This window comes from Ptychodera flava, chromosome 14, assembly GCF_041260155.1.
Source record: "Ptychodera flava strain L36383 chromosome 14, AS_Pfla_20210202, whole genome shotgun sequence".
Lineage (NCBI taxonomy): Eukaryota > Metazoa > Hemichordata > Enteropneusta > Ptychoderidae > Ptychodera > Ptychodera flava.
In genome coordinates this window covers 29,044,770-29,072,503 of record NC_091941.1, presented here as the reverse complement: position 1 = coordinate 29,072,503, position 27,734 = coordinate 29,044,770, and the positions used below count along the sequence as shown (strand labels likewise).

Below are 27,734 nucleotides of genomic sequence, written 5' to 3'. Positions count from 1 at the left end.
AAATAAACTACTTCACACTTTGTTTTAATGTGTTCAGACCTTTTGTCCAATCACCTCCAACAACGAAAAAATTTACACCTGTGTTCACAGCCAGTCCCCTTTTATCGACAACTAAATTCCATGTCGTGCACACCAAACGAGCGCGGGCGGTCGACGAACGATGTTCCAAGCCGCGTTGGCCCGGGAGCAAATCCTGCTTGTCAGCCAGGAAACACTTTCACCCTTGCTGTGCCTCTCGCCGACAGAGACGGCGTATCGGTTTCATCATATCCTCAGTTAAATAAAAGTTTGCCCGTGCATATTCACACTTCAATTTAAATCATTCTATACGTCTGCACATCCCAAATATTGTACTTTACTTGTTTCGGTTAACAATTTCTCCTCCCCGATGCCGATGTCCATCGATAAATAGGGACCCATTTCTGAAGCTCACCTTATGGCCTTTTTCAAATGCTTCCTTCATTAGCGGTTTTACTTTCATTTTCATTCTGAAATCTGCATCACATAGGTCATCTTTTACAAAGACACCCTTTTCCTTCAATTTTTCCTTCTTCATCCATACTTGGCGACGTGTAGTACGTCTCACAAATCTGGCAATAATGTGTCGTGGACCTCCACGTGGTTGACCTGTACGGTGTGCATATTCAACAGCGTCGGCGTCTATATTGAGTGTCTCTTGCAGTAAAAGTTGCAACTTTTCTATAGAGTTTTCACCTTCAGTTTCCTTGATTCCACCGAATCTCAAATTAAATCCATGCGTATATCTCTGCATTCTTAGATTTTCCTCCTTTAATTTCTCCGTCTCAGCTTTCGTATCTTTCAGCTCTGCCTCCATACGTTCTAACTGTATCTGAGTTTCTTGGTAGTCGAGGTTTTTCACCGCGTCGGTAATTTCGTCTATCTTTTCTTGCAACTGCGTCTGTTTGTCTTCTACTTCATTCAGCCTTCTCAAAGCTGCTTCGATATCTTTGTGTTGTTTATCTGTCTTTCTGTCCAACTTTTGCAGAAGACTGAAAACCATTTCAATCGTTACGTTTTCTTCCGTTTGACTTTCTTCTACACTTTCATCGCTCATTTCTTCTTGCGTATGTAGACTCAGCGGTGACGTGGCTCCACGTGCTCGAGATAACCTTGGCTCAACTGACTTGCCTGTTTTCTCTTTCTTTCCCTTTTTCTTGTCCACTCTCGGAGGCATTGCTGTTTCTGTAAGTACTATATATGTTCTTAGTCCTAAATTCAACCTCTGCTAAACTCTTTTCGGGTCTGATTCTGCAAATTTGCCATGCAGCCGGAGGAGCGTTCGAAAAAGACGTCTGGATCGATCACATGTCCAGCCTCGTTTGAAAAAAAAAATTATTCATACTTTCCTCATAGACTCCCATGTATAGTGGATGAACATTTTCAAGAAGTTCCATAATCAGATTTCTTTTACACATAATATGCACCTTTAACCATCATTTTCTAATCAAGTAAAATTATGTTAATTATTGAACATCTGTATATGCACAAGTATACCAAGTTTTTCATTGAAAAAAATTATTCACAATTTTATCATTGACTCCCATGTATAGTGGATGAACATTTTTGGTGAAATTCTAAGGTCAAACTCTTTGTCCACATGCCAGTTGTAACAACCCTATTTCATTTAAGTACATTTATGTAAATTATCAAATATCTATACATGCACAGATATAGTTTTGCATTGAAAAAGTATTACATAGATTTCTCATACATGTATGAGAAAATATTGTATACCATGTATGGTGAATCAACATTATCAACAGCTGATTTTTAATTAAATCCAAATATAAAAATTTGTACACACACGCTTGCGCAAAAATATTGTGATCCACCAGTAATTTCTGTCCAACCCCTTTGAGGGGTAATTTCAAATTATAGCAAGTCAGAAGGGAAATCTGAGCATTAACACCTTTTGAGTCTGTAAGGAAGATCATTTGAAAAAATCTAAGCTCTTTTGGGGGATTTTATTGCTCCATACCCCCCAGGTGTTTGTGTGTGCAGCTTTACTCAATCAATGTGGGGGGGGGGGGGTCATGAAATTTTTGTCATCTTGAAAGGGGGGTCATCAATTTTTTGGTACAATGGGTAGGGGGTTCACTTATTTTGACTGATGCGCAGGAAGAATTTGCCGGCCCACCCCCGGCCATAATAACTGAACGCTCCCTAAGATGTAGGATTACGTTGTTTGCGGTGGCTAGCAGACTTGAAGGGCGAAATCACATGATGGGGAAATAGAGCATTACAGCTTCCGCTACGAGGAATTCATGTGGTTTTGAATGGGAAAAGACTGGCGGGTGGGTGGACAATTTTTTTCAAATAGTAGAAAGATCAGTCGCGAACTACTTTCCCATAAATTGTGCATACAGTTTTTAAGTATATTTAACATATCCAGCAACAGAATATATTTAGTGTAAAACATTCCTAGCGGCAATTTTAACAAAATCGGTTTGTAGATTGCCCCTAAAAACTTAACAGCTCGCTGACAAATTGACTGATTCATTTGTGGACGGCAAATTACCTTTTGGTACCGGGTACACGTTTACGGTGTTCAAACAGCAAGCAAACGGCTGAAAGTGAAATATCTTGGTTACTGATTTGCTTGATGGTCTTATTGTTTGTTAAAGGATCATGTTTATCACGAAAGAAGTGCGAAACTTTGGATTTTTCGGCCCACACGAGGCCTCCGAGGGCCAAAGGTAGCCCAATAATGATTCATACAATGCTGGCGAGCCAGCAGTGACTGCAATTTGGTCGATGACGTAATCGGATCGGTGATTGGTTACTCGTGGAAATCATGTTGTGGTATAGTGCCCCCAATTTCGGAAATGACCCGGACTGTTAAGTGGACACTGTGGCCAATTGGTATATATTAGGGAGAAAATGCAGAGGATGAAAGGATTTTTGATAAGTTCACTTGTTGAATGTCACATTTCGACATAATCTGTATTATTTACTATATGGTAAATGACTACACTGTCTTAACAGGAGCCGTACTTCCTCATCTACTGATGTCCGTTACCCGATGTCGGGGAGGGGGCATTCCTACTGTATCCTCCACCAGAGCCAGCCAGTGTTTACAGTTGATTTGCTCAAAACGAAACAAGCTTGCACCTTTCTCGTGTAAATTGAATGATTTCTAAAGCCTCTATATCATTGTGCCAATACTCTTTTTATTCTCGGCATGGAAAATGCTATTTCAGGATATAAAGTACGAATAAATCTGACTTGCCGTGCAATAACTTTTAAATTGTACGCACAATGTTTTCTTCAATTTAGTGACAAATCCGAATTTCAAATTGGCAAATTTCTGTGTTATTTTTGAAACAGTCTCAAACGTAGACTCCCCATTACGTTTTAAACCAAAGAGCTATGTATGAAAATACGTAACGCACACAAGTGTTACAATACAGATATAAGATTAGATGAGAGTGTCGGAACATTGAGTAAACAAATAAATTGCTCATAAAATTTACGGTCGGTTAAATCGAGAAAGGATTCGAAAGGCCAGGTCTAAACAAAAACTCAATTGTCACACAGAAAGTTTGAGTATTTGGAACGTATTGACATCAAAGCATGGTACAATGTATTTTTTTCACCAGAAAACAGTTTATGCTAAATTATCCTGTGTCCTGGGGTTGTATCAATATAGTTGGAGAGAAATCCACAGAGGATGGCAAGATAGCATGAAAATCCCTGACAAATTGCGTCCACTCCTACTGATGTCTAAATGCTTGATATATCATATTCTAAAACACTTCTTTTGACATTTTCGGTTTGAAATTTCGATGACCTAAGTCATGACAATGCCCCGGTCTTCAAACGTTCACAGTGAACGTTTGAGTACCGGTGCATTGTCGCGACTTAGATTATCGTAATTTCAAATCAAAAATGTCAGAACAAGTGTTTTAGAATATGATATATCAAGAATTTCGACATCAGAAGGGGTGGACGCAATTTGTCAGTGATTCATGAAGTGTTGGCAATTTCTATGGCAAACAAATTATGCCAAGATGTCTGAATACAGGAACGATGAGTCCGGTCAACAGGTCGTGGTAAATTTTCGCACTGCAACCCGAACAAGGTTGAGGCCTAAATGATATTATGTATTTACTGACAGAACGTAATAAAATAACGTTCGCAATCTTAAATTGTGAAAATAACTCGCTTTACAAAAGACGAGATGTATAGGTTCTTAGACTACAAATCCTCAATCATCGCTATAAATTATTCACCATTTTTGTAATATTTGTTAAATTTCATCTACATCACAGGTATGTCTCTTTTGATTGCATTCTTCCGAATCGTTTCTCTGTTGTTGCTGGTTCCCAGTGTCTCCAAGACTTGTCAGGCGTGTTGCTGTTATCGTTCGAGGGAATGAATTCACCCGGAATATCAATATTATCTGGTTTGACTTCTTTAGGCCTGTAGGAAAAGATACACGCTCTGGTTTGTAACTGCGATTTTCTTGATAGGTCACAGCTAATGAACTGGCAGACCAAGGAGCAAAATAAAATGCCACTAACGAGTATTAAACTTTCATGCTCACCTGAAGCACGGTATCAGAAGTTTTGGGTCCACATTCTTACGCTTTTCTGACGGTTTGATACACCTTACAATTTCACTGATAAGTATCCCAACGGATATAGTCACAACGAAACTCGCCATGCCATACAAAGGTGGAGTTATCTTGTAAAATGGGGAAAACACTTGTCAGTCATAAATCGTATCACTTTGTGCAGTCTGAGAATTCAGAGGGGACGAAACAAACCTTATGATCATCAAAATTGATACACATTGTCCATAAACAAAGAGGCTGGTGTATTTGTTCACAGTGCAAGCAACCCGAAATATTTATCCCGGAATGGTTGTATGACCGCAGAAAATGCATTGGCGTATTTAAGTAGCTTGAAGATTTCACAATCCAAAGCACATAGATAACTTTCAAACAAACAAGTGTTCATCTTAAACAAACAAGTGTTCATCTGTAGCAATATTAAGGGAGTTGTTGATGGAAACCTGATTATCGTCAAATCATCGACGAAGGCGTAATTAGAGATATTGAGGTTTACGTCAAACGGCTTGCTTGTCTTTCTTTCACACGATAAACTTGCGCAATAATACAAATCTAGAGTACTGAACAACGGCACTCAAGTTAATCTATCTACGCATAGCTCTCTTGTCATTGAGAGGAGAGATGAATGCTATGAAGTCTAATCTACTTGTTCTTCGAACTTACTTTGTAAACTGGTAACATCGTTGCTGTGCCCATCCGTGCGAGCATCGTTCCTACACCGATCCACATACCGAGCAATATTCCAATACAAATACCAACAAGCGTGCCCCTTAGAGTAGAAAAATCACCGAGTTAAAATTGTACAGAAGTGAAAACTGTTAATGTATTCGAACTTTACTGAGGCAGGGAAGCACTGTAGACATGGCTGATTCTTGGATCCGTCCTTCAGGCATAAACTTTGTACGTGAACGAACATTACCATGGTTACATTGGTAATGAAGGTAGACAGCACCAGATTTTAATTTAAGAAGAAGAAGAAGAACACCACCAACAACAACATCAACAAATTTAATCGACAACGGTGCAGCCCTTCAAAATTAAAAACAAATTTCCCTCTGTTTAAGCAACATTGTTATCTTGAAAAGGTTAATAACTGGATTGTATTCTTTTCTTCATACCCAATTTAAAAAATTAATAATGTGGGTCTTCCCTCGATTACGAGCTTGCGCTATATATACCATATAATAAGTGTCATATGAAATATTTTTTCCTATAGTGATTGTACGTTTTATTGTTGTATGTCAGTCTTCTGGGGGCCTCTATTCGAACAGCCTTCCATTAACAAACAAACAAACAACAATAACAACAACAACAACAACAACAACAACAATAATAATAATAATAATAATAATAATAATTTTTTGCAGCAGAGACCTTATATCCCACTGAGAAGTTCAACAACAAGGATATAATATAAATGTCAACTTTCCAATCTCATACCATGAGTTCGCTCTTGGATAGGACAAGCCTAATGTGAAGGCACCTGCGATTGGTCCTCCAATAGCGCCAAATGTTATCATGGAGATATTAATCAAAGTACCAAGGTGAGGTAAGACGAGAGCCAGAGCCGTACTGATTAAACCGAAGACCAGAGCTGTGGAGAATAATAGATAGTCGGTATCCCCGTTTACAATGTACCTTGGGATGTCAGATTATTACAATAGGTGGTGATTTCATGAACCCTTCACAACATAAAAGACATTATACCAAATTTGAAGATTGGAGCAAAACAACCTCACATGATCTGCATTTAGATTTGTTTGTATCGAAAGTTCTTCGAAATTGTTCCGCGCAATCGTTATAAATTGTTACTTCAAATCTTGTGATATCGAAAAGACTGAGAATGATGTACCAAATGATATAATCTTTCTTCGGTTAGTACGGTCCACTTACTTAATATTTTGGATATTACAATATCCCTTGCGTCACTTTCTTGGAGCGGACAATTTGAGCGCCTTGATCGCCATCGCCGCCAAGGTTTAACAATATCCCTAAGAGCCACAGCTACCATTGCATTCAGACCAGATGAGATTGAACTAAAAGGGTGGGGTGTAAGCATAGATACTTTTAAATTTAGCTTCTCAGGCAAAACATAACAGAATGATAAATTGCAAAATGACAAACATTCTATGCTGCAATGTTAGGGCTCACAGCGTTTCACTTTGAGCGTCAAAATGATTAGTTTCCAGGAAAAATGTCAACAACGTTTCTATCGACAAAATCTCATTCAGTTTGATAAAACTATTGTTGCACATGGTTTTATAATCTGTGATTGAGACTTAAATTCAACGGACACTATTATATTTAGACATCGAACCAAATACAGTGTTTAGTCTGAAAAATGCGATTCATCTGAGCTAAGATGAACTTAGTTCCAGTAATAAAGCTTAGAATTCAGATATATCACCCATAATAAGCATTGATATATATATATATATATATATATATATATATATATATATATATATATATATATATATATATATATATATATATATATATATAAAGTCTGTGTCTGTGTTAATATGTAATACACTCACACTCAAATATACACATATACAGTCACACTCACATACATATCTTTCTTGTTTACGGAAATTAAAAGAGAAAAAAGAAAAGAGAAGTTTCACGGATTAGATGGACTGACATTGTGTACGTTGTTTTGAAGATTGTCTTAAATTGCGCTGTGCGTCGCAGCTGTCAAGTGCCGGTTGAAAAAATCCCATACCTGAGCGATCCAGCGAATAAAGATGAAATGAAGAGTCCCTGTATACCCGGGATATAACCAAGCGTGCCACTCACGAAATACACAAGTATCTTGGGAAGAAAACAAGCAATCATTAGTTTAAGCTAAGCGTGATGCAATAAAAGTCTTTAAGGGTCATGAGAGATGATATATCGACGTTGATTTGTCTATGTTGTGCTTAATGTTCGAAAAGGTAATATTACACACATATACATACATATATATATATATATATATATATATATATATATATATATTGTATTTATGTATTTATTATGAGGACACATCAAGCATGTTTGGTACCTATTACTCGTGTTTCACGCATATACGCGATTGTTAAAAAGGTAGATTTTATTTCAATAAAATCTAGCTATTTGGCGATCGCGTGAATGCTTGAAACTCGAGCAATAGGTAACAAACATACTTGATGTGTTCTCATGTTAATTGTAATATTGCTTTGCATCCATGCATACGGCACTTTACCCCTTTGAGAAGATACAATATATATATATATATATATATATATATATATATATATATATATATATATATATATATATATATATATATATATATATATATATATATATATATATATATATATATTGTATGTATTCTACCTGATCCGGTCTTTTAAAATGAGGTTCGTAGTTAACTGTATCCAACTCTTCGTACAGTAGCTCTAAGTTAACGGTGAAGTCTGTAAAGTAAATAATACCAACAGCACATGTACAAGTCTAGCTAAAGTGTTCATACATGTGAGCATATGTAGTACCGATGTCTGTGTGTGTATGTGTGTGTTTGTGTATCTGTCTATCTGTCTGTCTGTCTGTCTGTCTGTCTGTCAGTCAGTCGTTTTGTTTAAATGATAACTCAAGTCAAGTCAGATTTAGTAGAGAGATACCATATGCTAATGGAAGTTAAGAAATATAATTTCTTTCAAGTAATTGGTTCCCTATGGAGACAATTATGACACGTGCATCAAGGAATACTGCACAAAATTTTATGCAACTTCGCTGCCGATAATCCAAGAAAATATGATGACACTGTGAGTCTCATGGCAACTGTTTGCTCATTCGTTTATTTAATGAACTTTTGTATTTAGTGATATAACTCCCAAATTCCTTAACTACATTGGAAGATATCTGCTAAAAATATCGATCTGATGAATATCTAATTGTACTGAAAAGCATTGAGCAGTGTCAAGTTAACAAACAGCTCGTTTGCATATTTAATGAAGTTTTCTGGTTAGTTATATAACTCCGAAATAATGGAGCATCTAATTGTCAAATGAAGCATTGAGCCGTGTCAAGTCTATAAACTGCTAATTTTGCGCATTAAAAGTTTTGTAATTAGTGATTTAACTCCGAAAGTCCTGTGTGAAAGTTGATGACACATGCTACAGATACTGACCTGAATGATATCTGATTGTTCTCTGAAGCAATTAGCAGTGTCAAGTTCATTAATGGCTCTTTGCTTATATTATATCTTTGTAATTAGTTATATAGCTCCGAAATCACAGCACCAAATTTGATGAAGCCCACTACAGACATTTATTGTTCAGTGAAGCATTTTGCAGAGACTACTCAATTCATGGTTCCTTTGCATATATTATAATAGTAATATACAGACGAAATTACAACACAAAATTGTGATGAAAGTTGCTACAGATATTGATCTGGCAGATGTCTGATTGTACTGTAGAACATTGATTAATTTTGTAATTAGTAATTTGACTCAACATTACCTAACTCGATGAAGGCTGCTACAGATATCGATTTGACAGATATCTTACTCTTAAGTGAAGCGTTTAGCCGTGTCAATTAAGGCGTATGTGCATATTTAATGAACTTTTGTAATTAGTAATATGAGTCAAAATTACTTAACCACGTCTTATTACACTTGCTACATATCAGAAAGTGAAAGATATCTGGCCTACACTGAGAAATATTAACTTGTTTCCTGTCAATGAACCACTGAAGTTCAGTGAATTTATTGAATATTGCTGAAGGTGTTTTCACCTGATTTAATTTGTCCGTAATCTTTCTTTCCTGATCGTCATCGTCATCCAAATGACAGCAGTCAAAGAAATTTAGCATCTTTATTTCCGATAATTACACATTTGTATCTTTAATGACCTTTGGAATTACTTTGTGGTAAATAATGTTCATGATGTTGATCATAACACTTTCAAATGGTAAACATGCGGCAAAAGTTTAAATTTACAGGCAACTGCAATTTATACTGAAACACGTGAGGATTTTCAGTTCATATCTGGTTTTTTTGATGATGTAGCACATATTGCCTTCGAGCGTTTATTCTTGCAGTGTTTTTAATATGTTCTCTGGAGTATGATTTTTAATGGTATTGGATCAATGAGAGGATTGTATTTATAAAATAACGAGAATTGCATCTCAGAATAATCGCAGAGTGAGGCAATCATTAAGATTTGTGTGTATCTTGTTTCCTCTATCTTTTACAGTATTTTGATGATAAAGCCAAATTTCAGTGCGTTGTTTTCGCTCGGTAGTTTCAAGTATACTTACTTTCAGTCGGTGAGAATGTTCCGTTAATCGGCGGAAACAGAGGTGTAAGCTTATCTACGAATTGACAAATCGAAGACATCATTAACGCAAACGGTAACAAACAAACAACGAAAAACACAGAAACGAAAAACCCAAAAACCAGCAACAGGAAATGATAATATCTTTGTCCATTCGAGTTACCACAAATACAACATCTGTTACTATTTAGACAAATCAATCGTTCTTGACGTTTGGACTTGTTCGTTTGTTTCTCACCACAAGGTCTATAAAATATGGGTTGGTCCGACAAAAAACGATATAGTACTATACAATCCCAAGAAGGTCCAACCTGGTAACAAATCAATGTTGGTGCAGTAAAATGACTGTAATGATACGAACACCTTTTATTTACAACGAAGTCTTGTTTTATATTTTGTGTATCAATTCTCTGTTACCGGTTGGTAAAGTAACGTCAACGAATAAAGGGTAACCTAACAACCCGGATATCAGTAAGAAATACAAGGAGTGAGTGGCATACTGAATTCCAGACCACATCGTGAACTCAAAGGTGTGCAGGTTTTGCTCTTGATTTTGTTTTTATCCTTTGACTTTAGTAAAGAATGGACGTAGCAATTATGGTATGTGAAAGACTACCCAAGCAAACTTAACAGCTGCAAAATGCAAAATATTCACCTAAGGTAACACTACAAATGCACCGAAGAATTACAGGTAGATAACAAAATCATGTATCAAAAAATGTGCATCTAAAACGTATCAAACGTGCGCAATACAGACCTAGAAACCCCGAAAGAAGTAAGTCTATATATGACAATGAGACTTCTACTGAATAGAGAAAAGAAGTTAGGCCAAACAAAAATAATTAGCTCTTCCGATAAGCCGACCTACCCTATTTTTTATCCGCCGACCCTAGACTTTTTAGAGTATGAAGACGCGGAAGTGAAAAAATCAAATTCCTCGCACACACACGGACTTGTAGCCACCCCAGTCTAATGAAGAACATTTATATCAATTCATAAATGAACAGATATTGCTGGTTTTATGTTTGAAAAAATTGTTCATGGTTCTCTCATAGACTACCATGTATAGTGAATCAACACTTTCGATGAAATACAAAATCTAATTTCTTGCACAAAAATGCACCTTTTACTTCCCACTTCCAGTAAAGTTAATTTAAATGTATGATCAAACAATATAAATGTATAGATATAACTTGTTTTGTTTTGATTTTTTTTGGGGGGGATTGTCAATAGTTTGCCTCATAGACTCCTATGTGTTATGATTTGATATTTTTGGGAGAAGCACTATATCAGCCACATCTTGCCTTCTTATAGTTGCGCAAAATATGGTGACCCTCCTACAAAATTTAATTTACGAAATGTCATGTCCCTTCAAAAATGCTTGCTTGATAAATTGCGACCTTCCCTCACAAAACGCCAGCTCTTCCCCTGTAATTTCTGTGCCTCACTTACAAAACAATTAAATCAAGTGTTATGGAAATTAATTGATCCTGTTTCAGTTTTTCCTCCGGAGGATACTGCAGTGGTTGGGAAGGAGAAGTTTTAGAATGTCGGACAGGGGAGAGAGTGTCATTTTAGACAGGAGAACAGGGGAGGGTTACATTTTACAGCACAGGTGTGCATGGAATTCCCCGGCCCACCCCTGTACTAACTGAAGGCTCCTTCATCCGAATCACTCGCGCCGCCACACCTAGCGACGTAGTGCATCAACACTCAGTAAGGGGTTCAGACCGGGAATTTTTGCAATGTGTGACAGAAAATGATCGACAAAGCCACCGAACACAACCGCAATCAGACATAAAAAAAGCATAGTCACTGTAATGGTACATTTTTTTTACGACCGCTCTCCTAGACAAACAAACAGACAAACACAAACAAACAAACAAAACGAAAACCCTCTTGATATTATTTTTAGGTAATCAGTTCTTGCTTTTAGCCTAACTATTCAATATCGTCATATCTTTTGCAACACACAGCATCCAAATCTCTATCGTGACTCGTCATTGTATGGTCAACAGGTAAATGTCATGTTGGCGTTGATAATGCAAAAATAACCTAGAGAGCCATCATTATTTACGGCCTTGGGGTCGGAGGAATTTCATCGGAAACTCTTAAATTTCGAGTAACCGCCCCCTACCGACCATGATGAATTTGAGTAACTGAACTTCTCTAACACAGACATTTTGACTGAACCCCCATTAGAAAAGTTAAAATACCAATACATATATTCATAACATTTACCCAAATATAGCATTAGTAAAGACCTTTTAACTCCTGGTGTTGCCCTACTAATTATCATCGGTTATTACATGACGGTTGAAAAAAGGTGACACCTACAAAATGTAATTCAAAGTAACAACAAAATGTAGTCATGAAAGCTCACGTTATAACCCCCCTCGCAATGAAAATACCGAAAAATTGATTTGTGAAATTGTGCTATCTGAAAAGTGTTTCATTTGCACCAAAAATTTAGTAACCACCTTCTTTCCTTCCACATTTTAAGCACCCCCACCCCATTGTCGTAGCTCAATTTTCTGAATGATACCTCTAAGATTCCACCGATCTCCAAGGGCCGTGAATATCGATGACTGCCTTACTAGTTAACAGTTTCGTAGTTTTTTTCCGACCTTGTAAGAGTCATGACAACTGCTACCTGGGTAAATTTGAAAGCCCAATCTATACGCATGTTCACATTCCGGAAATGTGCACAAAGTTGGCGGTGTTCTACTACTGAGACGAGTAATATAATAGCAGAAAAATTTTCGATTTTTCAGTGAGGAAATTAGGTGAGATCTATCATAAATATTTACTGGTCATATTCGACTATTTAGTATACATTTATTTCCCACCGGTACTGTCTGTTGCCCAGACAGTCTTTGGAAATAGTGAGACAATGGATCGGGGAACTTGTACTGTTGCTGTTATGACAGACAAGGGTTGGTTAATCACCCCAGCGGATGATAGACTTAGGAATGTTATGTTTGTAGAGCGTGGGAAAAAAGGCAACTTACTGTTATAAAAGGAGAAGAGCGCCAGACCAGTAAGAATCATCATTGAATATACGGCTAGTTTGAACGGTACGGTCAAAAGCAATGTCCTGGAAGGAAAAAGCAATAACTCATTCATCCGGTTCGGAATAGGCTTCTTCTTTAAGGAACCGATGCGACAAAGTATCAACTGGTGGGCTATAAGGATGCCTAAAATTAATATCGTCACACAATGTTGATTAAAAAAAACCATGGGATCATAAATTCTAGAATGTTCATTTGTATCGAGAGGGAAAATATCGCCACAACCGATCATCTTTGACCCTGTACCTTTATTAGCATTTGGCACTTGACTGAGTCATTAAGGTCTCAGGCGGTCGACCATATTTTCAACTTGGCGGATTTCTAAAGGTAAAACACATACGATTACAGAAGCTAAAGTTGAACTTTAGGTTGTACAGGAATTTCATACAAGAAATGCCTAACACGAGATGAAAGAGTTTAGCCAGTTTCTCTTGCCATGAAAACGATTGCATTTTCTCTAAGTTTTTATCTAATCACTATCTTGCTATAACGAGAAGTCGACTTTTAACCCACAATGTATTTAATTGTCATTCAGTTTGACAAGGCTATTTAGGGTAGTGAAAACTGTCATTACATTTTGAAAGGAATTTGTCAAAAAAAAAACATAATAAAAATGAAAAAATTAAAGACAGGGCTAGGTCGACCGTATTTCACAAAAATATTGACTTAATAAAAAGGTATGAATACACCGCCTAAGAGAAAGTTTGCATTGTCGTGTATTTGTGAGAAAACAGTTGCACACTTGTACCAACCCTTCCAAGATCTTTTGAGTTATCTCTAATTTAAAGACAGAAACATATATTCCATGTGTAGTAGCCTCTGTTCCTGAGTCTGCAATATGGAGAACACCACAACAGTATTCATAGGCCTGTTTGGCTCTTGTCTGTTTGTAAATGACTGTCAAGATCCATGGAATTTCTTGCAGTTAACTGTATACCCATTATTGGATGCAGAACATGCATAACTTCGTTTAACACGACTTTCACACTACTGAATATGACGCGTTATTTGCATTCAAGGTGAAACTCATGAGTTGATACTGAACTCACCCCTGCGCTCTGCGTACAGACTTGGCGGCCATGATACGTTGGACAGCGCCTTGGTTAATAACGTTAATTAAAGCTGTCATTATTCCACTAAGAAGCATAGACCACATCGATGAGCGTGCTGTGAGATCAAACCGTGTGCTAAAAGGAAGCAGGTTAATCGTTCTTATAAAATATGATAAATATTTGCCTTTGATATGCTGTAATGTGAAGATTTTCATATTAGGAAAGTACGAGGCCGCGACATTTTATACTTCTCTTGTGAAGTTCGAGATAAAAGAGCCAGTAGCTGTATACGTAACTTCACTTTTTTTTTTGTTCTGTGTATCAATTGAAAGTTCTTGTACTGATTCCCGTTAGCATGATGAAACATAAACCGTGTGGCCTGTCAACACAGAGTCTGTAAGTGTAAAATGCAATGTTGTTCACTTTGTGTCCGGACCAGAAATCACTCGTCAATCAACAATCACAAACCAGTTTACACATGTATAGTCTGGTTCAACAAGCTAAACTCTGTGTATCTTGACACGCTTGAGGAGAAGAAAAAGAAATTATAACTGTCTGTAAAAAATTAAAATCTGATGACAAGTCATGAATAGTGGCTTTTCAAAGAATGCAAAAAATAAACAGATGAATAAATAAAACTAAATCTCGGTGAGCATGGAAAGCGTAGACACGGTGTACACTGCAACTATGAAAACAACGGATTTAAGTAAGGTAGAATTGAATTCTTTTTCTGAAAAGAACCAAAACAATTTGTGCGCTATCAGTATGTAACTATCAAGTTTCGGGATATGTATCTAGATTGACTTGATCTAAGTGACTAAAATTCATCACATATGCAAAATAGCAATAGCTGAAGTAAAAATGCGTCACGACTTTCAGTAATGTTATCTATTGCCAATGGACAAATCAAGTTTCGTAAACTTTGATCAGGCCAATTTAGATATATAACTATTTAGGAAATTTTTGTTAAATATCTAAAGTAGTAATTAGCTTATCTCAAAATGCTAAGCAACTTTTATTTTTGTTATGTCATAGTATCTCTAATGTATATCGCAAATTTCGTAAACTTTGATCAGCTCAATTCAGATGAATAGCTAATTAGGAAAGTCCGTTCAATATGCAAATTAGTAATAAGCTTCTCTCAAAATGCTGAACAACTTTTACTGTTGTTATATCATGGTATCGCCAATGTACACAGCAAATTTTATAAACTTTTATTGAGTCAATCCAGATATATCCCTTATAAGGAAAAATTATTAAATATGCAAATTAGCAATTAACTTCCACGTAAATCCTTGGTATCTTCATCGTTGATATATTCTACTGCGATCAACATTGCTAGCAATTCTCATCAAATTGTGTACATCCGTTCTCATCGTAGATCCATTTTTCTACAATCACTAATTATGCAAATGAGTTTAAAATATGCAAGCCACACCCTCTTGCAATTTTCAAACTAAAAGTACTTACCAGATTTCATTCTGATCCGATAACCTGTTCTTTAGATATCGCGCCAATGGATAGACAGACAGACAGAAAGACAGACAGACTGACAGACAGACAGTCAGGCTGACATCACTGCGACATCAGCTCACGTGTGTTAACACGTCAACTTCAAAATGTTATTGTATCAGACCACAGGATCAAAAGCCAAATTTAACATTCTTTATGCAATTGCATAAATTTGCATAAAGTTGGTCAGCTCCTTTACGCACCTTTATGCAGTGCATAAAGGTGTGTAAACATGGTGTCAGTGGTGGTGCCTATATGCATCTTTATGCACTTGTATAAAAGGGTTTAATGGCTCACTAAAATTATGCACCTTTATGCAATCCAATAAAGTTGCATAATTTTACGTGTGAGGTAAAGATTGTAAAACAACACTGAGGATGACAATTTACAGTCTCTACAAATTGGAAAGGACTATATGTGTTAAAGAATAGCTGGATGTATAGTGAGAAACATCTAGTCACTTCCCTGAGCTCACATTTCTAACGTTCACTCTACCCATCTGGAAACCATCTTGAAGGGCTTAGGGTTTGCACTTTGGAGTCCCCGCACTGTAGAAGACACATCCCCCTCCTTTAATTCTTATCATTTTGCAACTGTCTCTTTATCTTTCAACCGAAATAAAGATTGCGTTTTGTATACCACAGTATATGTTGTTGCAGTCATGACGAAAATAGTGATAGTTCAGGCATGGATGTAAAATGGTTCAGGCAATGGCAAATCATGCACGGCTCTGATTCATTGCTCCATTGTCTCAAGGTGTAAATAGCCATATGTCATTAACATATCAGAAAGGTTGCCATCGATATCGCCACAGCAGTTACACATGGGATTCTTCCCTTTTCGTCATTGTTCATTCAAATGAAAAATGTGTGGAGTCAGTAGATGACTGCCTATCTTGTGATAGTATTTGGTAGCCAGTATCAGACAGTTTGTGTTCGTGTCGGCTGCACAGACGATCTGCCCTCTTGCGAGTTCGACTTTGTGAAAAAAAAGATATGACCTGCTACCAAAATTGCTTATTTGACACATAACCAGGAGACCTGCATTACATTTTGCACCGGTATATCATGAAGAAAATAGTGATAGGTCAGGTAATGGCAAGTCATGCAGGGCTCTGATTCATTGCTCCATTGTCTCAAGGTGTAAATAGCCATATGTCATTAACAACAATCAGGAGGAACCCCTTGAATGTATAAACAAAAGCGGTTTTCTTGCTTCAGTCACTGTTGCTAGAAAGTTTAACTGAAAATAGACTTTGTTCAAGTCTGCAATTTACATCAAATTCTTGTAAACTTGTTTTCTTTTAAAAGTTGATTGAACGCATTGTCATGGAGTTGCACCCGAAATCACATTTGCAGGATCGCTGTCAGCCCTACTGCACTATGGATGAAAAAAGGAATGTCATAAATTTGAAAGATTTTTGTGATGCATAGAAAATTATCAGTGAAGTTTGTGTGTGTGTGTGTGTCCCTGGACGTACCACAGATACGTCCATGGAGTGTCTTGGCCGTCCTGATAATGGCAGCCATGACACAGCTGAAAAGGCCAGCGTCGACAAAGATAAAATAATAGGTGTGAAAGGGATTATCAGGCCGTCCTGTACCCTTACATCCATGACCGCACAGACTCCACTTTTAGTGCATTCTACAACTTTTAAGAACGTCTACACTCCAAAAAGTAACTTGAGTAGTTTTGCGTGAAATAAAGATGACCGTGATAGCCGTGATTGAAACAGCCTTTGTTTGCTGTCTTACTCGACCTCAGCCGACTACCATGGCAAAAGTCGGAGACTGCAGAGACGGGAAGACCATTATCAAATTTGAAAATTGTGAATGTATTGGTCATTTTATCTAGATGATTCAGTCCTTTTCGATATTAAGTGTTCGAACCAAGGCCCCCGGTATGCACTCTGTGGTCACAACGCATATGCAGTACAGTCAGGGTGAAGTGTGCAACACAGACAAGGGGAATTATTTGTTTGTGTGTGCAAGAAGCATTGTCAGGGCAGGGACTTCCCTAATTACCGTGGTCAATGTCGGAATGTGGAGAGGTTGCCTGATGTCCTCCCACATTAAGTGTATGGCATAATGTTATGAACACTCTGGTGCACGAATGCTTCAAACGTCGTTTGTGTGCAGAGGGTCTGTGCCTTGACGAAAACTCTATGATACAACTTCTCATTTGCATCGTGGGGGTTTCGCATAGTTACTATCAAGTCGCCCGTGCCCTGGCGAGTGCATAGCAATTATCTGGCGAATCGACTACCTTTCAAAATCGAACAAGGAATGTTTTAAAATGATGAGTAAAATTAAATGCTGAACACAGAATCGACATTACTGAAAATACTTTGCTGTAGCTGATGGCACAAGTAATTTGAAATACTCTCAAAGCGAACCTACTTATCCATATGAGTAAATCGCTACAGCCAGCCATCGGTAAGCATGAATGTGAAAAGATACATCAATGCTGTAAGGTCAAATTATTTTGCTCTGGTAGGTAATTAAGATTGTCTTCTTTTTTTTAAATTTTTCCTAGTGCTTCCAGTGTACCAAGTATTTTCTGGTCAGATCTTAGAGTTGCAAACGTTGTATCTCATATTACGGTGTGACCACCAGGTTTGCTTATTTGGTATGTAAGTGTAAGAGTATCAGGGATAGACTTCTCAAAGTCTTCCGGCATATCAAAACATATTGAAGGACTAAACATCGGCAAATCGTTGTGCTAATGGTAGGCTGTTTCATGGCTCGTGGAGTGAATGGCGCTTGGTCAGCAAGTAACTCAACTGAAGAGAAAGCGCGACTGGGGCCAGTCTACATCAGGGACTGTGTTCCGTTAATAAATTCTGGGCTAAAATTTCCCAGGTTTAGAATAAAACTGGATCTAATGCGCCTACAGATCATCTTTATGCAACTTTATGTCACCTTTATGCTGCGCATAAATCTAGATTTTCATCTTGTGGACATTCTGGCACGCACCAGAACATGATCATAAACTAACATACCCATTGCGTTATGCAACATATAACACACTTAATAAAAGCAATTATAAACATTAAGAAAATAACTGACTTAGAAGTGCAGTATGTGCTAACTCCTTTTGAAGTACAGAAGAACACTTTTAGTTTTTTAGTCTAAGTATATTCCTCTCGCTATATACTGTCCTCTGTTCTGTGCACTCTACATAAGGTTATTCACAAAATATAACATTTTTGTACCGTGCAGCCGGGGTATTCGGACAATAGCAAATCGTACAATGGACGTACAATGAACGCGCTCAGTGGTAGATTGGGAAAACTATGATATAACATTCATGAAAGTTGTATTAACATGTTTAGATAAACTGATAAGTCATTTGCATATCTAATGAACTTTCTTAATTAGGGATATATCTAGAACTTTCTTAAAGAGAGATATATCTTATAGACTTGATCGAAGTTGACAAAACATGCTAAGTTCATTAACGATACTATAATAAAATATTACTTAAAGTCTCTAAGCATTTTTACACAAGCTTCTTATTTGAACATTGAACTAACTTTCCAAATTGGGAAAATATAACCGGAAGGATACTACCATACTTTATGAAACTTACTGTGTATATTGATTAAATAATTACACTGTATCAGTGAAAAGTTATTTTGCATTTCACGTCAGCTAATTCATTTATTTATTTATTTTATTTTTTTGCAATCCTTTTAAAGCAGGGGCTCACTAAAAACGAAAGGAGCAGCAAATTACACTGGGCACTGGAAATGCAAATAAAAAGTTAAAGAAGAGCTAGCTGAAAATATCTTACAAAGAAAAAGAGCCATTATTATCAACAAAACCATATCTTTACTCAGTGACTAAAGCTGAAAAGGAAATGTTAGTTAAATTAAAGGTTCCTTCTTTCTATATACTACATCTCTTTAGAAAGGTCTGAAAAAGTTGTTAATTTCTTTGTACAGACATTTTTTGTAATTCTTTGTAGAATCACCCAGGAAAAACATATCAACTCCCTTCTTTCTCTGAAATCCTTGAGTAAGGTCGATTTGCTATTATTCAACAGCATTTGTTCAGTATCATTAATTTTTGTGAATTGATCACATGTGAAAAGAAAAATGTTCCAATGTCTCAGCTTCTTTTCCACAGCAATGGCATATTCAATCATCTTCATTGTTTTCCAACCTTCTCGTTTCACATTTCAGACCAAAAGAATATGATCTTGCTTTAAACTTTAATTGAGCACCCTTGAAATCATTGATAGATTTTAGATAATCTTCACATTGCAGCTTGTTTTTAAGTCTTTGATAGGGAGCTAGGGTAGATGTTTTAAGTAATATTTTCTCTCCTTTCATTTTCATCATAGTCAAGGACAATTTGTTCAATATTTTGATCAGTGAGCTGTTCAATGTTTGTTATGTTTAAATTCGTCATTATGTCATTGGCAGATTTCGTCCTGTTCCACACAACTTTTGGTTAGCGTTCGGCTTCATCGTTAATTAACTTCAGGTGATTAAAGGCAAGTTTTGTCTACCTTGAATTATCCATATCACACAGTCTCTTAAAATATTTAAGTTTCATAATATTAAGTCTACTTCTCATAGTATTACAACCAAGGTCACCGAGAATCGTTTCATTTGCTGCATATCTGCATGTTTTTAGGATGAATTTACCCACTAGGCGTTGCATTATTTCAAGACTTTCTGTGTCAGTTGTACTAAGTATCAATATTTCTCCCGTATATTCTAAAGCAGGACGTACAATATGATTCCATGATGACAAACAATAATCAGTTCTATCAATGTTTGCATGATTGCGAAGGATTACTTTCATAACATGCCAAGATTCCCTGGCACAAACGCTGTAGGTTCGAAATCATTTCCATATGAAAAAATACCTTACTTGACGTGTGAACTGACTGTCAATCGGTGATTGCTCTACAAATATCACGAGTGATGTCATATTCATAAACATTGTGATCTTTTGTTCTACTTGATCGGTAGTTTATTTACTCTCTGGGGAGTCATAAGCCGTTAATTCGGTATGCGGAATTTTTCCGCTCTCAGGGGATTAGTCTACCTAAATGGTTTGTGCCGGCCAATCCCCTCATGGAGGAAACAAGCTGTCGAAATTTGTTGTCATTTTCATAAAATGAGTATGGTCAGAAAGATTATGTGACATCCAGTAGCCTAGATAGTTACAATAAGATGATTCTTTAATCTTAAGATTACCGATCGTCCATTCTTTATCTTCATCAACTTTCTTATTTACTATCAAAATATTACTTTTCTTTATTCATTGACATGTTCCATAGTTTACAATATTTATTAGCAATGCATAACACATACTTCATTTGTTTTTCATTTGGTGCCATAAGGACTACATTATTAGCTAAAACAGGCCACTTGTGAGTACTGAATCAAGGTATACTCCAAGTGATTCATTAAGTTGCTTTTGAATTCATTGATGTACACTACAAATAAAATTGGTGCTAAAACACATCCTTGCCTGAGACCCTTATTTTGGTCAAAATACAATGGTTTGCTTTGAAGCATTGGCATTACGCGAAGTAGACATATGTCTAAATTGAGGTGTTGCTAACACTGTCAGGTGTAATTATCAGCTGGGCAGTAATTCAAGTCGATCACACAGAAATCAACTCTGCCAAAGTTGAAACATTGTCTTACAGCAGGTTAGATGTAGTCGAAACAACTACACCTGAAAGCAAACGATAAGACTTGGACAGTGTTTGGACATATGTGGTGGTGTTGTTTAGACTACGTCTGACCTCCTGATAGACAATGTTTCAGCTTTTGCAGAGTTGATTTTTTCATGATCGACTCATGTTACCGCTTAGCTGTTAATTGCATCCAACAGTGTTTGCAACACCTCGCTTTAGACAATATGTCTAGTTCGTCTAATGCCAATGCTTCAAAGCAAACCACTGTAATCTGTCTCAATGTCATCAAAGACACTTCTGTCTCAATGTCATCAAAGACACTTTACTTTCAAAATGTCATTAATCGTATGTATGTTTTATCACATTTTCCCTTTGATTCCATAATTCCACAATGTGTACCATAATCCGTCTCTCCAAACGCCGTCATAAGCTATCCTGAAGTCTCAAAAAGCAAGATATGTGTGTTTATTTTCATGTTTTCGAATTGTTGTTAATCCTTTTAAAATGAAAATTTGGTCAATTGTTCGCCTTGAATTTCATCTAAAATATCCATCGATTCAACTGACTTTGTTACCTCTTTTCCTGTGATTCTATCGTATATTTTCCCAATGACTGAGCTCAATGAAATACCTCTATAATTATTTAGACTTCTGGTGTCATCGTTTTTATGTAGTAGTATAATAATATTTTCCCCCAATTCTTTTAATTTATAATTCGCATATCCAATGAGCTTTTACAGTTTGGCATAAAGCTTGAAGACCTCGACCAAAGGCTATACACTTGCTATACAAAGTGGTGATACAATGACAGCAGTCAGAGAGATTAAGTAATAGTATTTCAGCTAATTACATATTTGTATACTTGATGACCTTTGGCATTCACCTGTCTTGAATATCATTTATGATGTTGATCATAGCAGTTTCAGTGAAGTTGCAAACTTGTAGCAAAAGTTACAATTTATAGACAACTGCAACATTGTATAAATATATGGTTGTCGATGTTATACCACGCAGTAAACTTACTCAATTTGCAAATGTCCTTTCTGATAGTTGCGCCGAAGAACCTCTGTAATCCCGCCAGAATCGATCGTTCCAATGACTAACACAGCGACGATTGACGCAAACATCACCATGAATTGAAACACGTCAGACCAAACAACAGCACTCAGGCCACCCTTTTTGGGTAAAAACATTTACGCATTAAGGGTAAGATAATAACTTTGGGTAAAACAATTATCGATTTTGGGTTCAAGAATGACGCTTTTTCTTAATAGGCGGACAATTAACCCGATCTGATGACCATTAAACATTGCACATGCGTTGGGAGTGAGATTTCTCGAGTCAATAAAAATAACATCGTTTTCTGCATGTAGTATATATATTTTTTCAAACGTAAAAAAACCCAAATTATCTGCAATAAAAATAAAATTAAGAATATAAGCTTACTTTTTTACTATAACGAATACATACATAGAAACATGAATAGATACAGAGATACATACATACATAGTTACAGAGATAGATACATAGAAACACAGATAGATAGATAGATAGATAGATAGATAGATAGATAGATAGATAGATAGATAGATAGATAGATACATAGATACATAGATGCATACATACATACATACATACATACATACATACATACATACATACATACATACATACATACATACATACATACATACATACATACATACATGCATGCATACATACATACATACATACATACATACCACAGTCACTTGTGATCGGTCTATTCCGCTCGGCGTCTATGCCCTCATAGACGTGTGTACATATGCCTGAGAAAAACCAAGTCAGGAAACCGAATGGCTATTTCCTAGGGATTATGCCACCATGTCATCTTCGACGTTCGATTTTTAACGTGAAAAGTAGCACGTTCATCTATCATGTAACCGTCGATCGTTCCCTATCATTCTCAAAATTCATACCTGGTACTTAATTTGCTTCAAAAACGCTCGTTTCGTGTGATTTTCGGCCGAATTCGACGGACACATAAGCATAAGCATTTGCGTGAGCGACATTCCGGTAACCTCTTTGGTACCTCCACTTTACGGACGTTGGCGCCGCCTACCCATGAAGGGTGACTGAAATGTTGCTCACGCTTATGTTTTGGTGAGGTGTCTTTCGAACTCGGCCGAAAATCACACGAAACGAGCATTTTCTTAGCAGATGAAGTATCAGGTATGAATTTTCGTGTGATTTTCATAAGGCGTGAGCAATCTTCCAGTTACCCCTCATGGGTACGCGGCGCTAACGTCAGTAAAGTGGAGATGCCCAACGTCAACTATGAGGTGACCGGAATGTTGCTCACGCTTATGTTTTAGCGATGTGTCCGTCGAATTCGGCCGAAAATCACCGAGCGGAATAGGCCGATCACAAGTGACTGTGATTGATACATACATACATACATACATACATACATACATACATACATACATACGAGCGGTTCTGTCTATGGCCTCTCAGCTAGGCGACTGATGCCGTATGTTGTGGGTTCGAATCCGATTGAAAACTAGCCGTATACATACATACATACATACATACGACGTAAACGTAATCAACTCTAAAATAGGTCTATATTTTACTCACAAGGGTTGTGTAGAAAGTGCAAACAGAACCAGTAGCCACGACTGTGATCCAGTAAGCTGCATTATCAGCTGTTGAAAAAACAATCAATAAATTTCATTGAAGGACATGTAACTAGTAGTCTATCACAACTTCGGGGCCCAACGTGCTGTCGGGACACAGAACCCCCCATTTTTGTAGATTCAGGCATCATTATATCTCAATGGTTGAGACGTTCGTGTCCAGACCAATGTGACTAAAATCAAATATAGAGATAGCGACATATCCACCTTTGTTAGTTCTTTTGCTGACGAGATTGTGAAGGACAAGCAAAGATGGAAACGTAGCCATCTGTCCATTTTATTTTTAATCATCTGGTCTCTATGCATACGAATACGAACCTCCGCATCGGCGATTAAACAACACCACACACACACTCAAAATTTACAGCGTGGATATACCTTGCAATATTTTAATACTGACAATTGACTTTTTTGAAATTTTCACGTTAGTCTTGATTTTCGACCGCGGATAAATACCGGCTACCGGAGACATATACAAGTATGTCGAATATCGACTTAAACTGGTTTCGACTCAACAAAATCAGAAGTAGGTGCAGAATGTCGTGGTGCAGAACAACAAGAGCAGAAACCCCGTATAATTTTTCGGGAAAGAAAATAGGCTTACGCATACACAGGAACTTATATCAATTTGATAGCGAAATAGAGTGATTAGATTGGCCGGCATTCATGATATATTTCATTCTGAACCCGTCGAACTGGTTCAGAAATAAAATGAATTTTCTGCATCGTGCATACTTGATCAACGAAGTTCAGTAAGATGTATTAAATAAGTGCAGTACGGATTTATCTATTCAAATAATTCAAATGAGATAAAATGATTGCAGTGAATTTTTTCTCCATTTTAAACCAAGTCGCTTACAAATTCTTCACTATTAGTGATGTCGTTGAATCTGTTAGTCTATAATGTGCGCTCGCAGAATCTCATGTAAGCTGTGCGGGATTGTCAACTTTAATTAGTCATATTTATATTTCGGATTCCATATAGCACGTAACCTTTATAAGAGAATATGGTGACAAACTACCCTAGCGACGGGTATACTGTTCGTTTTTAACCAGTCCACTCTGTTGAATGTATGTGTCGCTCGTGTGTATATGTCGTGAACTTGTCAAATGTCGTAATACAATCGTCACTGGTGGAGGGAGGCTTATTGCTTTCATGCTCCCCTTGTTTGAAATTTCTTTTCGTTCTTACTGGCTTCCAAAGCGATCCCTGGTCCAATCATCGTACTCCCCATGTAAAGCAACACGAGAAAAGCAAAGCAACCAGCGCAAGTGATTTGTACGGCGGGATGGAACCTCAATGCCATGTACTGAAAATATGAAGAAAATGAATGCTAATACGACTAACGGAATCGATAACAAGTAAGTTAGTGTAATTAAAGCTGCTTATTTTAGGCACCATGGAGACCAAATAAGGATATGTTTCATAACAGCCATTTGCAATTATACACAAGTTCCATAAGGGAGCTGTCATTATTAACGGCTGTTGGAGGGGTCCAGAGGAATTTCATCGAAAACTCTGAAATTTTGAGTAACCCCCCCCCCTGCCAACTATGATGAATTTGAGTAACCCCCTGTCTTACACAGAAATATATACTGACCCCCTCGTGGAAAAGTAAAATATTAATAGATGTATTTGTAAACTATACAAAAATACAGCAATAGTAAAGACCTTTCAAAGCCTGTTGTGCCCTGCTAGATTATCATCGGTTATCTCAGGATGGTGGAAAAAGTGAAGTCAACAAAATGAAATTCAAAGATGCAACAAAATGTAGATATAAATGCTCACGTTTTAACCAGTATCCAACCATATGGTATCATGACAGGGCTTCAGTAAGATATCTGACAGGGCAGAAACTGAAAGTACAGGGGGAGAACACGCAGAGGCTTGGGGAGAAAGTGTCAGAGGGGGTTGTCCCCTCTCTTGCGTCGAAAATTTTGAGAAATTAATGTGTGCAATGATCCAGTCTGGTGCAATCTGAGATGTTTTTTAATGTGTATTTTTACCAAGTAAAACTGTTAGAACACCCCTAGGTGTTAGAGCACGAGAGGGGGTGTGCCCCCTCTCGCATCGAAAAATTTGAGAAATTGAGTGCCGTGGTACAATCTGAGAGTTGTTTGAATCCATTTTGCACCAAAAATTGAGTAACTTCTCCTTCTTTTCCTCCACATTTTGAGCAACCCTCCTTGTAGCTTTCACATATTTAGATGACCCCCTCACATTCCTCCGACCGTCTAGGCCGTAAATAATGACGGCTTCCTGACGTTGTTTGTACAATATGATAAGATAACAGTCAAGATCATCCTAACTGCACACAGTATGTTCCATCACAGTCGTGGATTTAGCAGAACCATGCTTTTGAAATTTGCAGATTTTTAATTGATTTTTCTCAGAAAGTCCTATTTGTTCTGAACGATCAACCGACATTGCGTTCACCATGTTTTTATTTACACTCTGAATAATGTACCTATCCATGTTGATTAATTTTTCTGATTTCGGAAACTCTGCTGGGAAAGCAACATTTAATCAAGAAAGGAAGTATTGCTGGCTGGTATCTGTTGCCAACTGTTCCAACCACATTTGTCCAAACTGCAGGATACTCTCGCCAAGCAAAAATGTTTAGTTGTGGTTTGATTGGCCCCATAAACCCTGGGAGAATTTTAACTTCAAAACACACACACATACACGCGCACACGCATTACAAAACAACAACAACAACAACAACAACAATAACAAGAACACCAACAACAACTCGCGATGCGTATTACCCCGACAGTCCATCAAAGCCAACATACCTCGTAAACACTTATAATGTCCAGCCCTCGGATAACAGGTACAAAGGTGAACACAACCAACAAACCAGAAAGGACCACTCCAATCAAAGCAAACACAAATGCTATACCGTTGACGTATATTTCAGCAGGCAGCCCGAGGATTGACATGCTAGATGTGAAGGTCACAAAATATGACGTCGCCAGCACTACACATCCGAGCTTACGATTGGCCAAAAAATATCTGAATAGATGTAAAATATCAGAGGCAATGATTAATATATTCATCAATGTTCACTCAAGATCACTGTGGCGTTATGGGCAAATCAGACAGCATAAACGAACTATGTGATCAATAAACTAAAATATTTCATGAGATAAATTGAATGCGCTTTAGACGAGGGGTGTTATCTTGTAGTCTACGTCCGGTTTTATATCAGGCAATATCAAAAACTTTCTTGATATAATTCTTGCAATTGATAAATCGCAAATATTACACAAGGATTGAAAGCCGCTGAGAAAAGTGACACGAGAGATCTTATTTTGTTGTTATGACTACAGATGATGATTGTTAGAAGGCAAACTACTTCCAGACATCCGCAGGATGCTTTAGCATTGCGGGCAAGCTTGCACCGCAGTACATAGTACATAGTAGATATAGTACATGATTGAGCGGAATTGATATTTGAGACATGTCAACATGCGTGAGATAAGGTGCGCAAATTAATGATTGTAAATTACAATACATGTACAAATACAATACAGGTACAAATTTGCTTACACATTTCGAAGAAACTATTGTGAGGGTGCACTGGAGGAATTTATTTCAATGAAATGACTTTTATAATATTTGAAGCTAAGGTAAAGGCTTCGATTGAAAAAAGGTTGCTTTGAAAACACTCACTTTGGGGTTGTCTTCTGGCCTCCTTTTGCTAAACAAAAATACACACCAGTGATAGCAGATACAGCCAGCACTGCGATAAAGACTATCCAGTCCACTACACCCAGTGGAGTCGCCAGCCCGTCAGACATCTTGTGATATGCGACACGATAAACTGAGAATAATTACCCTTTCTCTTTGGTACT

General features: G+C 37.2%; 1 protein-coding gene across 1 annotated transcript; it reads right to left on the bottom strand.

Moving 5' to 3' along the window:
* On the bottom strand, positions 1 to 27,734 carry LOC139150071 (sodium-dependent multivitamin transporter-like). Its single transcript, XM_070722227.1, has 15 exons — positions 27,553 to 27,734; positions 26,673 to 26,892; positions 25,069 to 25,186; positions 23,818 to 23,885; positions 22,222 to 22,373; positions 14,024 to 14,161; positions 12,915 to 13,000; positions 9,887 to 9,940; positions 7,961 to 8,040; positions 7,323 to 7,411; positions 6,488 to 6,630; positions 6,035 to 6,188; positions 5,258 to 5,363; positions 4,568 to 4,707; positions 1 to 4,443 (listed from the first exon to the last, which is right to left on the bottom strand). Exons 1-15 carry the CDS (start codon positions 27,678 to 27,680, stop codon positions 4,287 to 4,289), a joined length of 1,833 nt encoding a protein of 610 aa, XP_070578328.1. The 5' UTR covers positions 27,681 to 27,734; the 3' UTR covers positions 1 to 4,286.

Excerpts from the sequence above, each read along its gene's own strand:
- LOC139150071 (XM_070722227.1), bottom strand. The coding sequence starts at position 27,680 with ATGTCTGACGGGCTGGCGACTCCACTGGGTGTAGTGGACTGGATAGTC. Across the intron at positions 8,041-9,886 it reads AACATTCTCACCGACTGAAA|ACTTCACCGTTAACTTAGAG; the intron begins GTAAGTATACTT and ends TTTACTTTACAG. Across the intron at positions 4,444-4,567 it reads CTTCTGATACCGTGCTTCAG|GCCTAAAGAAGTCAAACCAG; the intron begins GTGAGCATGAAA and ends CTTTTCCTACAG.